This window comes from Natator depressus, chromosome 4, assembly GCF_965152275.1.
Source record: "Natator depressus isolate rNatDep1 chromosome 4, rNatDep2.hap1, whole genome shotgun sequence".
Lineage (NCBI taxonomy): Eukaryota > Metazoa > Chordata > Testudines > Cheloniidae > Natator > Natator depressus.
This window is the reverse complement of record NC_134237.1, coordinates 10,445,752-10,462,705: the sequence shown is the minus strand read 5'-3', so window position 1 is coordinate 10,462,705 and position 16,954 is coordinate 10,445,752. Positions and strand designations below refer to the sequence as shown.

The following is a 16,954-nucleotide window of genomic DNA, read 5'->3' as shown; positions in this document are numbered from 1 at the left end:
TGTCACAGATATTTTTAATTAAAGTCAAGGACAGGTCATGACTTCCATGAATTTTTCTTTATTGCCCTTGACCTGTCTATGACTTTTACTAAAAATATCCGTGACAAAAGCTTAGCCTTAATCATTAGATCATCTAGTCTGACCACCTGTATAATACAGATCAGAGCAGAAAGTTTCACTGTTACTCCTGTACTGAGCCCAATAACTTGTGTTTGGCTAACGCATATCTTCTAGAAAGGCACTGAGTCTTGATTTCAAAAAAATCAAGAGATTCACCGGGGTGGCTTGTTCTAATGGTTAATCACTGTTAAAATTTGTGCCTTATGTCCAATCTGAATTTGTCCAGCTTTACTTTCTAGCTATTGGTTCTTGCTTTTTCTTTCTCTGCTAGATTAAAGAGCTCTTTAGTACCCGATATTTTGTCCCAGGGAAGGTCGCTTCACTGTAATTAAGTCAGCTCTCAAGCTTGATAAACCAAACAGACTGAGTTTTTCAAGTGTCTCACAGCGAGGCATTTTCTCCAGCCCTTGAATAATTTCTTCTCTCTTCTCAGCACCCTTGCCAACTTTTCAACATCCCTTTTAAATGCAGACACCAGAATTGTAAGCAGTATTGGTCTCATCAATGCCTTATACAGAGGTTAAATCAGCTCTCTTCTCCTACTCACGGCCCCTTCTACTTTTACATCCAAGGATCGCATTAGGCCTTTTTGCCACAGCATGGCACTCTGAACTCATGTTGAGTTGCTTGTCCATTATAATCATTTTCAGAGTCACTGCTTTCTAGGATACAGTCTCCTATCCTATAGCTAAGGCCTGAATTCCCTGATCCTAGATGTATAACTCTGCATTTGGCTGTATTAAAATGCATTTAGTTTGAATGGGCCCAGCTTACTAAGCCATCCAGATCACTCCATATTGACTGTCCTGCAGTGTTCCCTCTGATTTTTCCCACCCATGTGTAGAATGAATTTTGTTATGTGCACTGATATGGAGGTGGTGTGTGACACATCACCTCCTTATTGGTGTACGTAACAAAATTCATATAGTGGGGTGGCGCTGAGGGGTTCAGAGTGTGGGAGGGGACTCAGGGCTGGGGCAGAGGGTTGGAGTGCAGGGGTGTGTGTGAGGGCTCCGGCTGGGGGTGCAGGCTCTGGGATGGGGCCGGGGATGAGGGGCTCAGGGCTGGGGCAGAGAGTTTGGGTGAGGGAGGGGGGGTGAGGGCTCCAGCTGGGGGTGCGGTGAGGCATGAGGGGCTAAGGGCTGGGGCAGAGGGTTGGGGTGCAGCGTGGTGGTGGTGAGGGCTCCGGCTGGGGGTGTGGGCTCAGGGCCAGGGCAGAGGGTTTGGATGTGGGGGGAGTGTGAGGGGGGTTTTTTGAAGGATCCAGCTGGGGGTGCAGGCTCTGGGATGGGGCTGGAGATGACAGGTTTTGGGTGCAGTGGGGCTCCCTGGGGCTACAGCGAGGAGAGAGAACTCCCCCCCAACTCTCCCCCTGCAGCAGCACCTGGGCTGGGGGGGTGAAGAGGCGCCTCTCCCCTGGCCGTGGCAGATCTGGGCTGGGCGAGGGGTGCCCATCTCCCAGCCGCAGCAAGTTTGGGGCTGGGTCGGGAGTGGGGCGCCTATCCCTCAGCCACGGCAGGTTCGTGGCTGGGCTGGGCTGGGCCGGGCCGGGGCCAGGGCGCCTGTCCCCCAGCCGTAGCAGGTCCAGGGCTGGGCTGGGTCAGGGAGCTGTGGCAAGTCCGGGGCTTGAGGAGAGGCATCTCTGTCCGCTGCAGCCCTGAGTACCTCGGTGGCGCTTAACAGGTGGCTGCATGGCCGCACAGCTGAGAGGGAACTTAGCTGGCCTGTGCTCCTCATTTTTTACCACTTTGTCAATCTGTGTCATCTACAAATTTTCTCAGCGGTGATTTTAGATTTGATGTTTATATATTTAATATTTTATATTATCATTGATGAAAACATTGAAGTATCAGGAAACAGCCCGCACTAGAAACACCCACTTTGATAATGATTCCCCACTGACAACTGCTCTTTGAGATTTGCCAGCTAGCCAGTTCTTAATTCATTTAGTGTTGCTCTATAAATAGTTTACATTATACAATACCAAATCAGTCCACGGTACTAAGTCCAAAGACTTACAGATCTCTGTCAACCAAACTTGTGATCTCATCAAAGAATTAAATCAGATTTGTTTGACAACACTTATTTTCCACAGAACTGGCATTAATAATATTCCTACCCTTTAATTCTTTTATCAGTTGAATCATGTATCAGCTTTTCCATTATTTTGTCCAGGACTGATGTCAGGGTAACCAGCCTACAATTATCCAGTCACCCTGCTTGCCCTTTTTGAAAACGAGCACAACAGTATCACTCTTCTAGTTTTCTGGAATTTCCCTGGTATTCCGAGACTTATTAAAAATGAACAGCAGCATGTTCGAGATGCCTCAGCCAACTTTCTCAGGGCACTTGGGCGCAAAGTATCTGGGCAAAAAATATCGCTAGGGACTTCCTCAAGCCACACAACTAACGACTGGTGGACATAAGGCCTTGTCTTCATTTGGAAAACATTGGGATAATTTTCCACCCTAGCTCGCGCTAGTTCAGCTATAGAGGTCTTAGCAACGTCTGAGATCTTCTGACTAACTTGAATGAATTCAAGTCAGCAGGGCCTGATCCTATTCATGCCACAGTGCTGAAGGAATTAGCTGAAGAAATCTCAGAGCTACTGGCAATATTATCTGCCAACTTATGGATAACAGGATTGCTCCTGGAAGACTGGGGAAGGGCTAACATAGTGCCCATCTTTAAAAAGGGGGAAAAGGAGGAGTCGGAGAACTACAGACCAGTCAGCCTGACCTGGATACCTGAGAAGCTACTAAATCAATGTATAAAACATTCAATTTGTGAATACCTGGAGAATGAAGGGGTGATCACAAGCACCCAGCATGGATTTACTAAGAACAAATAATGCCAAACCAGCTTGATTTCCTTCTTTGACAAGGTAACTGGTTTGGTGGATGGTGAATGCAGTGGACATAATATACCTGGACTTTAGAAAGGCTTTTGACACAGTCCCAAGTGACATTCTCATAAGTAAGCTGGAGAAAATGGTTGTTCTACTGAACCTGCATAAGTGGATACATAATTGGTTAAACAACTGCTAACAACGAGTAACTATTAATGGAATGATATCAGATTGGAAGTAGGTCTCAAGTGGAGTTCCACAATGATGTATTCTGGGTCTGGTGTTATTTAATATCTTTATTAATGATCTGGATGTAGGAAGGGAGAGCATACTGATCAAATCTGCGCATGACACAAAGCTAGTAGGGGTGGCAAACACTTTGAGAATACAGCCAAAATTCAAAGGGATCTGGATAAAGTGGAGAACTGAGCTATAGAGGATAAAATGAAATTCAACAAAGACAAATATAAGGTGCTACACCTAGGGAAGAAAAACCAAATGCACAAATACAGATTGGGCATAACTGGCCTGGAAGCAGCACCGCTGAGCAGGATCTGGGAGTTGTGGTGGATCACAATCTCAACATGAGTCAACAATGTGATGCTGTTGCCCCCCCCCCCCCAAAAAAAAAAACAAATACAATTTTGGGTTGCATTAACAGAGGTACAGTATGAAAGTCACAAAAGGCAATAGTACCACTCTACTCAGCACTGGTTAGGCTTCAGCTGGAGTACTATGTCCAATTTTGGTCACCAATGTATAGAAAGGATGTGGAGAAACTGGAAATGATCCAGAGGCAAGTGACAAAGGAGATCGAAGGGATGGAATCTAAGTCATATGAACAAAGGCTGGAGGCACTGGGTATATTTAGTTTGGAAAAGAAGAGATTAAGGTGTGACATGATAGTGGTCTTCAAATATTTGAAAGGCTGCCATAAAAAAGATGGAGGAAAAAATTCTCTCTTGCCACAGAGGGCAGGACAAGGGGCAATGGGTTAAAACTACCACATAGCAGCTTTAGATTAAATCTGAGGAAAAACTTCCTAACTGTAAGAACAGTAGGACAATGGAACGGACTGCCTAGGGAAGTCATGGAAGCTCCTTCACTGGAATTTTCAAAAGGAGGCTGGCTAGCCATCTGTCTTGGATGGATTAGACACAACAAATCCTGGATCTTGGCATTGGGTTAGACTAGATGACTCTCCCTTCTAACCCTATGGTTCTACGATTCTACGTTGGGATCCCTAGTGTAAATGGGCTGCTGGGGTTTTAAGCACTGGGTCATACAGACATCTTTTGAACAGGATTAGATGACACGTGCTCATTTTAAATTAGTGAGCAACCTGCCCTAGGTTTTCCAACTAATGGTGGAGCTGAACAGTGCTAGCAATGGTGGGAAAAGGAGAATTCCCTATGGTAGACAAGGCTGAAAGGCTTACATCTTTGCCTGCCAGGCATAGTTTGGGTTGAAAATTTAAAGACAAAAAAAGGAAAACATGGAACTTAAGTCTCAGACTCACTCACCAAAATTTGGAGAGAGCTATAATTTTCTAATGTCCGAGGTGATGCAACTTCTAAAATGTCTTCCCAGAATAAAGCTATTACTGAAAGTGTAAATTTACCTTGCAAGGAATCAATCTATAATATGCATTTTCACTCACTGCATTCTCTTAAAAGATCAATGAATGGCTCACTATACATTTACTCAACATATTTAATTTTTATTTATTGCTTTAATGGTCCTGTGAATAAATTAAATTCAAATTTCAGTGTAAAACTGTTTTCATTTCTTCTACCTTAAGATGTTATCTTAGGCACTATTGTACTAGTTGGATAGCTCCTCTGAAGATAAATTTTCAACATAATTTAATTAATCTTCATCATCTGGTGCAAATCTGACATGTAACCTTTTCTCCTGCTGTACCAGAAGACACCTGAAGTTGCCAAGATGAGAACAAATGCTATTTTGACAATTGCTGTATGTAGTTTTGTTGTAGCTGTGTTGGTCCCACAATACTAGAGAGACAAGGTGGGTGAGGTTACATCTTTTCCTGTACCAACTTCTGTGGGTGAGAGAGACAAGCTATCGAGCTTGCACAGAGCTCTACTTTGTTATGGCAGGTACATCATATGAAAGTATGCCTCTGCAAAGTTAGTTCAGCCCCCTTGTGTGTATGCATTAGGATACAGTCTGTAATTCCATGATCACACACTACTTTTCCCACAGGACCCTACCTCATTCAGTGCAAAGAATGGAGACACACTTCGCCACTGGGTATCCCAGCTATTTGCCAGACAGCAAAGGAATCCTCAGGAACCGTGGGTTCAGTTCTGTGTTCTGGAGAGGAGTGTGCTCTAGTAGTTATTGTCCCTTCTGATCCCTGAGTCCCCCACCCTCTCCCTGTTCCCTTCTGCTCCTATCCCTATCTCCTTATTCTGTGCCCTGCCCTCTACTCTTCGTGCCCAGCTCCTATCCTCCCACCGCACAACTCCTGACTCTGCCCTCTCCTGCCTGTTTTCCCCCCTCCCTCTGCTCATACCCATGTACCTAGCCCATGGTTCCCCATTCCGCTCTCCTAACAAGATCCGTACTTTGCGGCTCATACTCTGCCCTGTTCTGTTCCCTTTGTGCCTATCGGGTGGTGAAAAAGGAGCACAAGCCATCCACAAGATTTTTGCTGGGGATTACAGGGTAAGTTACTGTTTTCAATGTAAGAGTTCACTAGTATAGTATTATTATTATTTATTTGCATTACTGTCATGCATACGAGTCCCAGTCCTGGACCTGGACCCCATTGTGCTAGGCGCTGTACAAGCCCAGAACAAAAAGACAGACCCTATCCCAAGAGCTTATAATCTAAGTATTCGACCTCTTCCATATGTTGACCCTGTGCTTACACAGAAAAGCTTTGGGATCCTCTTCCCACCTAGCTATAAGGAAAGAAGGACGGATGTGACCCTCCTGAAACCTGAGATTTGCTATCCAAGGCTGTGAACCCACCTCATCATCTATTAGGTCAGTTGATTTAACAAAACATGCAATTTGAGACAGACTGGGATTTATTTAGCATTTTGATTAATCAAGGTGTTTTAAGAGACCATAATACCTAAAGATTACTTATGTACAGGTGCTTAAAAAAACCAAATGGAATACAGGTGCAGATCAATTACAAGTAAAAAAGTTGTAAAGAACCCACCTACCTTCATCTACTGTAAACTGACAGCTCTTGTCATTGTAGAAAAGAATTTTTTTCTTATCAGGACGAGTAATAAAGGTGATCTGGTCCCCTAAAGCCTCAAAACCAAACAGAAAAAAAGAAGTCAAACTACCAGTGTGTATTTCTGGTATTTCCATTTATAAAATGAACATACTCCAATTTTCTGCTGTGTCAATTAGCTAGGGAGCAGGGGAAAACCTTTAACATTATGTCATGTCAGACGAGCTCTCACTTTGCAGTGAAATATCAGTTTTGGAGGGTTACTGTGGCATTAGATTGGCTTCAAAACATGTTTCTGTACCGCTCTCTCAAAATGCGTCTGGGGGCTGAATGAGGAGTATTTCCCTCAGGAGTTAGCCGCGTACCACGGGTACCTGGCAGGAAAAGGAGACTGAGATACCAATACGATTTTATATGGTCACCATAAGAGCTAGAGCTTATAATTAAGCAAATGACAGACTCATTTCTTATGGCTGATATTAAAGAGTAGATCTGAGTACAAGCTTGGTGTGCTTACATGGGTTTCTATTTTGATAAAAATAATACATCAGATAAAGTATTAAGAAACAATATAAGACAATGTAACTACCTCATTTCCAGAAATTAAAAACAAATGTAGGAACTTTTAAAAGATTCAGTCCTGGGAAGGAAAGAATATTGCAACTTTTCAGCCACAGTTCTGCAAGGGACGGTGACCTTCAAACCATTCCCCACCTCAATAAAGTGACCTTCCCCAAAGTAATCCCAAGGTGAGACAGCTTTGGATCTGTGCATCACATTGTCTCTCTCTCAGTGAGGGTATATAAATTACATCCCTTGCCCTCTGCCCCAAAGATTGTTGCCCCTTGGATGCATTTGACAACCACCATCCTAATGCACTTCAAATGCAAATACAAATTTATTTGCTAATCTATTCTCTGCCAGACAAAAATGGCTTATGCCCAAACTAACCATACATGACTTCATGGATTTTATTAAGCATCCCCCCAGTACGGATTATTTTCATTGCCTTAGTGTGTTTCACTTGGTACAATTCCAAATTCCCTTCCTGATGCTAAAAAAGTTTTGTGATTGAATCAAATGGTTCCATTTAATTATACCCATGAGAAGAACGGGATTTTGGGAGCATTTGCCAGGATGGATTTTTGCCATATACAAATATTAGCAAATTCTCACCCTGAGTGATAAACAGGCTGGCAGATTCTTAAGGCACAAGCTGCTTTGGCTTTGGCTTTCCCAGGTTTTCATACACAGGCTAAAAATCCCTCCAGCCTGGGACCATCACTTCCCACTGTTCAGTCCTTGCCCCTCAGGTGTTTCCAGGTGTTGTTGTTGTAGGGAGAGTGAGGTACCATCATGATGTCATTGTCCCCCTTTTTTATCTTCTTCCCACTTGCTGGAAAGCTCTTTTGCTGTGACCTGGGTCAAACGGTTCCCATTGTGTAGTGCTACCTCTAAGAGTTTTCTATTGTACACAGTTCCTGGGGTAATCCTAGTGCTTGTGTGCATCTCCTCAATAAGCCATTCACGTTGCTTGGCCTTTTTACTGTTGTACCTGAAAAGCTGCTTGTGGGTGTTTTCAACCTCACAACACATTTCAGTGACACATAACTAGCCAAACTTCCTAACTTCATAGATGATGACAGGATGTACCATCCAATGAGCTATTACTGTCTAGCAGATCAAGACTTTCAGAATGATACCTCACAAGGCACACTTTGTACAAACATATCCTAATTACATGATAGTGGTGAATATTGGGGTGCCAGGATGTCACAGACTTTCTGGTCAAATGCTGAATACTGGATTATTAGTGATGTATCCATTTTATATTATTGTGGGCTTGATATGTCACTCGTCAGTGTAGTTATGGCAGAACACACAACATTAGAAGCATTGAAAAAGCTTCAAAAAACCTGGAAAAGACATTTCTCTTACATTATGTAGTATTTAGATGGCAGGAATGGTTTAATTCTGTAGATTTAGATTTGAAATTGATGTCCTTATGATACCAAAATGCTCCTTTCTGCTTACTAGTGAACAATGTGTTGAATAAAACACAATCAAAGTGACTGTCTTTTAAGTCATTATATTAAAAAAAAAAATCTTCATATTAAGAATTTTTTCAAAATTTGACTGCTAGCAAAAAAACCCCCAGGCTTAATTCTACAGTAGAACCCTAGAGTTATGAATGCCATGGGAATGTTCGTAACTCTGAAATGTTCGTAACTCTGAACAAAATGTTTTGATTGGTTCTTTAAAAGTTTACAACAGAACATTGACTTAATGCAGTTTTGAAGCTTTACTATGCAGAAGAAAAATGTTGCTTTTAACCATCTTAATTTAAATGAAACAAGCACCGAAACAGTTTCCTTATTTTGTCAAAAAAAAAAAAAAAGTTTTTAAAACTTCCCTTTATTTTTTTAATAATTTACGTTTAACACAGTGCTTTTTTTTTGGTCTCTACTGCTGCCTGATTGCGTACTTCCTGTTCCAAATGATGTGTGTGGTTGACTGATCAGTTTGTAACTCTGGTGTTCGTAACTCTGAGATTCTACTGTACCACTAAACTACTCTGCAGGAAGGCCCACCATAAACTTTTGATCATCTGTTGACATAGAGCTATTCAAAATGCAGGAAGAGATTTTGCCCACTCAAACGGTACCCTATTTTTTTAGGGTTCAGCTCACAGACTGCTGTGCAGGGAAAATTGTTTTAACTACTGACAGCTGATTGTGCAGCAATCCCTACTGACAGAGGCACAAAGAAGGTCTTGTAAGAAGCTCAGATGCCACTCGGCCCTTGAAGAATACAGGAAGTAGATCATCATCCATATTTTTCCGTCCATGTTGCAATGGTGATCCAATGTCTGGTTTACCTATGTACAAAGTCCAAATCTTTACTCTTTTGACAGGCCCGTCAAACTGTCCTCACATAGTGAGAGCTTGGCCAGTGACCTGTCCTTTTTGATGGCTAGAATTGTGGTGTGAGCAATTCAGGTCTCTGCGAGTCTCCTTTTCTCTCTAGCTCTGGTCATACAGCACTGCTACCAACTTCCTTGATGCAGAGATCGCGGCTTGTCAATCACTCTCTGCCAATTTGGCAAGATCTCTGAAGTGGTAAGATCCCTCTGTTTTGGCAACAACAGATTCCCACCCCGCCCAAAATAGGGATGAGACAGAGTTACATTCTGTTAACATACATACATCAGGAAGTACGTTGAAGGAATCAGGAGTGTATCACAAATTGCATGCACAGTTATAAAAGGATGCTTGTCAGCTATGCTGGTAATGGCACTTGTTTCAATCCATGTTAAGTATTTGTTCCATTTTCAGAAAGTAGTTAACAACAAGGACTAAAACATCTGCATCAGGTGATCTAATTACTAGGCATCTAATTACTATGGTGAATAGAATCATAGAACCATAGGCTTAGAAGGGACCACAAGGGTCATCTAGTCTAACCCCTGCCAAGGTGTCAAACGAACCTGCGTCAAGAGACCCAAAAGCCACCTGGCACATACAGCACGCAGAAGCATCCTTGTGTCTGCATCCTCTTGAGTACTATACTGTACAGGGATTCAACACCTCTACTGGTGATAGACTTTGCAACTTCGCCACTGGAAAAGCCTCCAGCAAGAACAAATGTGCACTGGGAGTGCTCCCACACTCTCAGGTACATTTTGAACCATATACTCACACAGGAAATTTATAAGCGACTGTTTGTTGGATGCCACGTTTAGAATTTTTTTCCATGGAGGCTCACGGCATCCACCAATCACCTGGAATTTCTTGCATTAAACCTTAGAACATATTGTAGGCCTTGCTGGAGCCGTAGATATAACTAATCATATGAATCAAAGGCTGTGAACCAGAACTGGCCTGGCCTTGGCAAAATAGCAATGCACCAGGTATTAGTTAACACCAAGTAAGCACATTCCTGCCCTAAGGGGATAGTACAGGAACACCCAGAGTTCTCAAGTAATTGTGTAAACACATTCCTAGGAGAAGGTACAGGGGCACACAGATTCCTTGTAAGATAAGGAGGGAATGACAGGATAATGGAAGCGGAGGTTTTGTTCATACTAGCAGGTACAAGGTACAGGATAATAAGGAAAAGCATACGGAATGTAATATGTAACTTGTTTGTACCAGTGCATAAAAGGAGAAGCCATAGGAGGGGCATCTTTGTGCTGGTCTAGGGGACAGGACCCTGGTGTCCTGATTGAACTAATACCACTGTCACAGGCACAAACGTTAGCATATCTGTAGCTCCTATGGGGTGCCGGTACTGTGCTTTGTTGACAATAAACCTGGCCAAGCACCGTCGCCACCGAGCCGAGCCTGTGCTCTTTCTTATGAATAACATGGAGGTCTGCTGAAGCGAACTGCTGCACTGCCTGCTCGTGCAGCTGACATGGGAGCTCCAAGAACAGGAACACTAGCAACATTCACAATGTGGCACCATTAGCCACATTCCACAGCACTGCCACCATCTGTCTGAGACAGTCTTTCTGCAGTTTTCACAGTGTTACTATTGTCACATCTGTCAAAGACTTTGATTACAGAATTAGCTTTGTCAAATATTCTTTGGACCTGCCTCAAGTACTCAGCAGCCAATTCATCACATGTGAAATTTGTCTCCAGCCATCAATTGTTTAACAGCCATGGCATCTCTGATGCACACTGTGGTTTCTTTGTTGCATGCTCTTAGCTCATGGATTTTTTCAACTTGAACTTCAAGATGATGCCCTAATTCAGCGTTGTCTGTTCCTCTCATTGTTCCATCAACATGCAAGAAGGACACAGTCACCCAGTTGAACCTGTGTCTAAGAACAGTTACCACTGAAACATCGTCTCTGCATCTTACTAAGTACAGGGCTCCGCAGAACACAATTTCTGGACTGATAGCTACTGTGATTGTCCCTCCTTTGCCAGACATAATTTTGGTTTTCTTGGCCATGTCAACAAATATTTTGATGTCAATTTCTTGACTAGGCTGAAGAAGCTACCTGAACCATCAGAATCAAGTATACTTCTGGTAAATCTCTCCATTTGGTTTTCACCAACATCTGCTATTTTCAGCAGACTCTTGATCATCTGATCTTACATGCAGTCCAGTAGATATGTCGATAAGCACTTCTGGATCTGATTCAGGGTCAAATGGGTTTTGTCACATTGTTGATGACATGGTTGGTAAGAGCTGTAACATGCTCTTCATCCATCTTCAGTGCAGAAGTAAGGACTTGTTTGTTGTCTTTGACTTCACTATTTTTTATTAGGCCACTTCTTTCTCTCATATCTTTTGCATATTCATAATCTGAAGCTGTGTACTGCCATCTCTAATACTAATACTGACCTGTGCATAAGTGTCACTGAATTAAAAATCTAGTTTCTAGAACGTTTCAAAGGCTAGTACTGCATGCATAGGCAATTACAAAATAAAACCTTCCACCAGGCAGACGAGATGCTATATTGTATGTATACAAACTTATGAATGGGGAAGCATTACATTAGGAATTCAAGTACATTTATATTGACCCCCTATGTAGTACAAACTATGGGCATGGAATCTACTGCTGCTGGTGCACAACCTTCAGGGAGACTCATCTGGTCAGCAAATTTCAATTGAAAATATAGAAAACTATTATAATCACTTGTGAAACACTTTGACAATTAAGAATATGTGATGCGAAAACATTTCGAGTTAGTATACTGCAAAACATTGATATTTGCCATTTTTGCCACATGCTAAATAGTGTCATCATTTCTAAAAAATACTTGCACAAACAAAACCAATACAAATATTTTAATTCTTTGTCACTTGGTAGCTTTGACCCCAATAAACACCATATTAAGGTGTTGTATGCAGTGTAGCTGTAGTCATGTCAGTCCCAGGATATTAGAGAGACTAGGTGGGTCAGGTAATATCTTTTATTGGACCAACTTCTGCGAGTGAGAGAGACAAGCTTTCAAGCCACACAGAAGAAGAGATCTGTGTAAGCTCAAAAGCTTGTCTCTCTCACCAGCAGAAATTGATCCAATAAAAGATATTCCCCCACCCACTCTATCTCTCTAATATTAAGGTGTTGAAATTAATGTAAACAGTGAAAATTCACAGTCCTGTTGCAGTGTTTCTGGAACTATGAAAAAATGATACTGTCTCATTTTGGGTACCATTGTTTCACCTCACCTAAAGGCTTACTGCACCACTTGACAGCTCCACATCATACCTCATCTAAATGTACATAACATAAGCTTTCAAATGATATATGGATGTGGGCGTGTATAGGTGTGACAGTCTGTATCCCTATGTTCACCCTTTTTACAAGACTATGATGGATTTTGTACAAAGTATGCCTTGTGAGGTATCACTTGAAAACTCATAATTTGCTGATCATTCCTGTCCTAGTAAAATGTATGTGGAAAGACTGTACATAAAGTTATAAGATTCTACTGTATAACACTACTGAGACATGTTCCAAGTTTAGAAACGCAGCCACAAGCCAGTTCCTCAGAGACAAAAGGCAAACCAATGCCTCAGCCAGGTGTCAACAAAATCAAATGGATTATCGCCTGGTTAAGTGGACATTCTTCGGCAGGAAAAAGGGTGAGAGCAAGAAATCAGCATTTTGGCAAAGAAATAGCTCGAGGTTCCCTTCCCCACAGACCTTTTGTCTCCTGAACCTCAGGTGGAAAGGATTTTCAAAGAAAAAGAGAACTATAAGAAAAGGGGAACAGATGCCCCCAAATACCCCTCCCTTTCTCTCTGCCCCTGGCATCAACACCACCTGAAGAACAAGGAAATTAACTCTGAACTAGGGGAGGGGTCCTAGCTGAAAGAAATCCAGCCAGTAAGACTGATAAAACATGTGGTGAGAGAAACCTTTGCTTTGAATTCATTTAGCTTGTTAAATCAGATATTGTGTTTTATCTTTTATTTTCTTGTGAGCAATTCTGACTTTTATGACTCATTACTTGTAATCACTTAAAATCTATCTTTCTGAAATTAATAGACTTGTTTTATCTAAACCAGTGTGTGTTTGGGAAACTCTATTTGAGATAAAATTTGTGCGTATCATTTTCTATTAATGAAATGATGGACTTTATATGAGCTGGTACTGTCCACGAGGGTGCTGGGCAGAATAAGATACACATTTCTGGGGGGAAGTCTGGGACTGGGAGTTTGCTGGTGTTGTCCATAGTATAATTCATGGGTGGCTGGTCATAGCTCTCGTACAGTATAGCTGGGAGTGATTTAAATGCTGGAGGCTGTGTGTGCAGACCAGCAGTGGTTGCTCTCACAGAGAAGCAGTTTAAGAGGCACCCAAGGTTCGAGAATTGTGGGGACACAGCTGTTCAACGGTCCAGATTGTATCCTGGATAATGTCACAGTAGGATACGTACCTTAAAAAAAAAAAAAAAAGGTTCTTTTTGGAGTACTGCCATACACCTACCAGATCTTGCATTAGTGAAAGCTTTAACAAAGTGAGAACGAAAGAAATTATAGGGAAGCAGCAATGAGACTTAGATGTTAGCAGCAAAATGGACACCACGTCTGACAACTTTGACAAAGTGAAGATGAGATGGACAAACTGAAAGGAGCAATGGGAGTAAGTGCATAATGTAAAAACAGTACACAACTAGGGCGTGGGAGACCAAAGAACCTTTATAAATAGCAAACGACAGAAAAGTTGTGAAAGGTGTGGTAAGACACCAATTCACAGTTGGAAAAAAAGTCCAGTAAAGGATGCAGTGTGTAAGGGATGCCACAGAACTGGACATTGTGCAATACTGTGCAGGTCACTAAGAACAGTGAAAGCAAGAGAAGAGAACAGTCAGTTAATAATATGTTCACACTGGTGGGGGAAAGATCCTCAGTAGAAGAGATAACACCTAGGATGAATCTGGATGGATGAAAACTTTAATTTAAAATTGATCCTAGAGCAGCAGTCAGTACAATTAAAAAAACAACAATATAAGCACTCCAAAGACAGAGCCTGCAAAGATTTAATCAGATTCTACACTACACAGGATGTTTGTGGCAACTTCTGTGGGAAAACACTGAGAAAGGAGAATGGTTTTCAACAAACAGCGGCTGTGACACAAGGGCTTTCATCTTCAGTGTGTTCTAATGTAACAAAGACACTCCTGAGCCGGCAAGCACTTTGTCAGGAAGTAAGTCCCTGCACAGGAAACTGTTCAGAAGTGAGAATACGCTCTGGAACACCACCCCAAAAGACTTGATCTTTAGAATACAGGCAGTATTTATACGTAATTCGTGAGATGACATATCAATATGTAGTTTTAAAGGCTCTGAGTTTTATTTTGAATTGGTCACTGATTTACATTCTTCGGTAGACAACATTTAACAATTTGAAAGACAGGGAGTGGAGTTCAACTCAGAGTTCTTGGTCCTCCACTTCCCAGAGAGCACTAGAAAATGTTGCAGGAGGAATTTAGTAAAATGAGGGACTTCTAGGTAGGAGGTAATTTTCTATTTCTCTGCTTAAGCACGTTCAGACATTAACTAATCAGTCATCACAGCACTCCTAGGTGATCGGAGGGTAAAGTAGCACTATCCCATTTTATACACAAGGAAACTGAAAGAGAGAGGCAAGTAATTTTCCCAAGGTCACAGAGTGAATCAGTGGCAGAAGTCTCCCAGCATTACGGTCACTCCTCCAGACCATCCTGCTCTGATGCCAGAGGTGCTGAACATCCACAGATCCCACTGATTTCAGCTGCCATCTGTTGTGAGTGCTCAGCACTTCAGAAAATAAGGACCCAGGTGTCTCAAGCAAGGCATCCAGAAAATTATAAACTCATAATTAGTGGTCATGTGTGAAGTGTTTGGCATAAGTGACTTGCCCACTAGGCCACAGGAATTCTGTGGCAGAGTCAGGGATGAGTCCAGTTCTCCAGGCGGACACTCCGTATCCTTTCTCTTCCTGCAACCCTCTGCCTCAGTCACTACACATCTTCCAACTTCTATCCACAAACAAGGTAGGGGTCATACAAACAACTTCTTCATTCACTATACAACCCTGATTCATGCTTAGATCAGGCCCATCCTTTGCAAAGAAGGAAGGAAGGTCCGGGGGAAAAAACAGTCTTAATTACATGATTGCATACTATCTCATAATCCATTTGCATATGGGCAGCAGTGAGGTTGCACAGGCCACCTTAATTTTGGCATTTTGAGTTTTGACTTTGCAGCCTAAACATTTCTTTAACATAAGGTTTTGTATGTAATTTCCTATGTATGTTTTTAAAAGGAAAAAAAATTCTATTCTGTTTAACCCAGGACCTTCAGCACTGACTTCCAGCACTAGAACTAAAGGATTAACTACAATAGCTGGCATCAAGCTGTTACTTTCTATGGACCAGCTAATAGAGAACAATGCATAATACTGGATTAAGGAACCAGATTAAGCTAAATCAAAATAAACCACAATTAAACTAAAATAGGAGTGTCTACATACAAATTTGCACAGGTTCAGCTGAACCAATTTAAAAACACTTTAAGGTAAATGGGTGCAAGTTTGTTTGTAGACAAGGCCTTAGTAACTAATCAGGGGCCTGAGCCTGAAAAAAGCAGATCTGAGTTGAGTATTCGATTCCTATTGACCAGGATCAGGCTACGTGGCAATACTAGGGTTGCCAACTCTGACTGCAGCTATTCCAGGATATTTTCTTTTTGCCCCCCATAACATAATGTCATTTTCTTAAAATAGCCTGTTAAAATCTCCTGGATTGCTTTCAGTAGTCGCCGGGAGATGGATGCCGATTTCAGGAGACTCCAGGCCCATCCTCGAGGGTTGGCAACACTACAATAGACAGGCAAGGCTGTTTCACTGATTAACATAGGCTTTGCATTTCACTCCACCAAGTCTGCTTTTGTGAAAGTGAAGCGGCTGCTATGAGTTTACCAGAGAATGGAGATAAGTCACTGCAGTATCTTGAAGTAAAATTACAGTATGTAAAAAAAATAACTGATTCAGACATTTTTAAGACCAGAAGGGACCACTGTGAAGTCTGACCTCCTGTATAACACAGGCCACATGGCTTCCTGAATTAATTCCTGCATGACCTAGAGCAGATCTTTTAGAAAAAAATCCTGACTTGATTTTAAAATTTCCAGTGATGGAGAACAACAAATCTTTGTAAATTGTTCCAAAGGTTAATTATTCATGCTGTTAAACATGTGCCCCTTATTTCTAGTCTAAATGTGTCTAGATTCAACTTCCAGCCATTAGGTCTTGGTATGTCCTTGGCTGCTAGATTGAAGAGACCTCTATCACCACATTTCTATTCCCCATCTAGGTACTTACACATTGTGATCAAGTCACCCACTAGCCTACTCTTTGATAAGACAAATAGATTGAACTGTGAGTCACAAGTGTTACTTACCTTTATGGCTTTCTGTGCATTTGGCAGTCCTTCCTCAATATCTTCCAGAAGGATTCCTCCCAGCCCCCGCTGGTCATGCTTGTCCAAGAGCCTGAGCAGAGCCTTTTTATCTTTCAAATTGTACTTAGGTTTGAAAGCATATTTCCCATCTATAACTTCTATTTTGGGATTGCTGACTAGAGCCTGTAATAGGGACATAAGTTTTAAACTTCAGAAAAAACATGCATGTATATGTATATTTAACTAAACAAACTTGTCATCTGTCAATGACGGCACACCAGCAACATATTGTAGCTGACAATTAACGATGACGATTAGGAAGTGGACTTGGGATTCAGGATCTCAGATCCAGTACAG

The 16,954-nt window shown here is 41.9% G+C and overlaps 1 protein-coding gene across 1 annotated transcript in view; it reads right to left on the bottom strand.

Annotated features, from left to right (window-relative positions):
- Positions 1–16,954, bottom strand: part of GTF2E2 (general transcription factor IIE subunit 2) — a 61,107-nt gene that overhangs the window by 8,929 nt on the left and 35,224 nt on the right. The window contains exons 5-6 of the mRNA XM_074950383.1: positions 16,598–16,780; positions 6,169–6,262 (exon numbers count right to left, since the gene is read on the bottom strand). Coding sequence (XP_074806484.1) covers positions 6,169–6,262; positions 16,598–16,780 — 277 coding nt within the window. The remainder of the gene's footprint in view (positions 1–6,168; positions 6,263–16,597; positions 16,781–16,954) is intronic.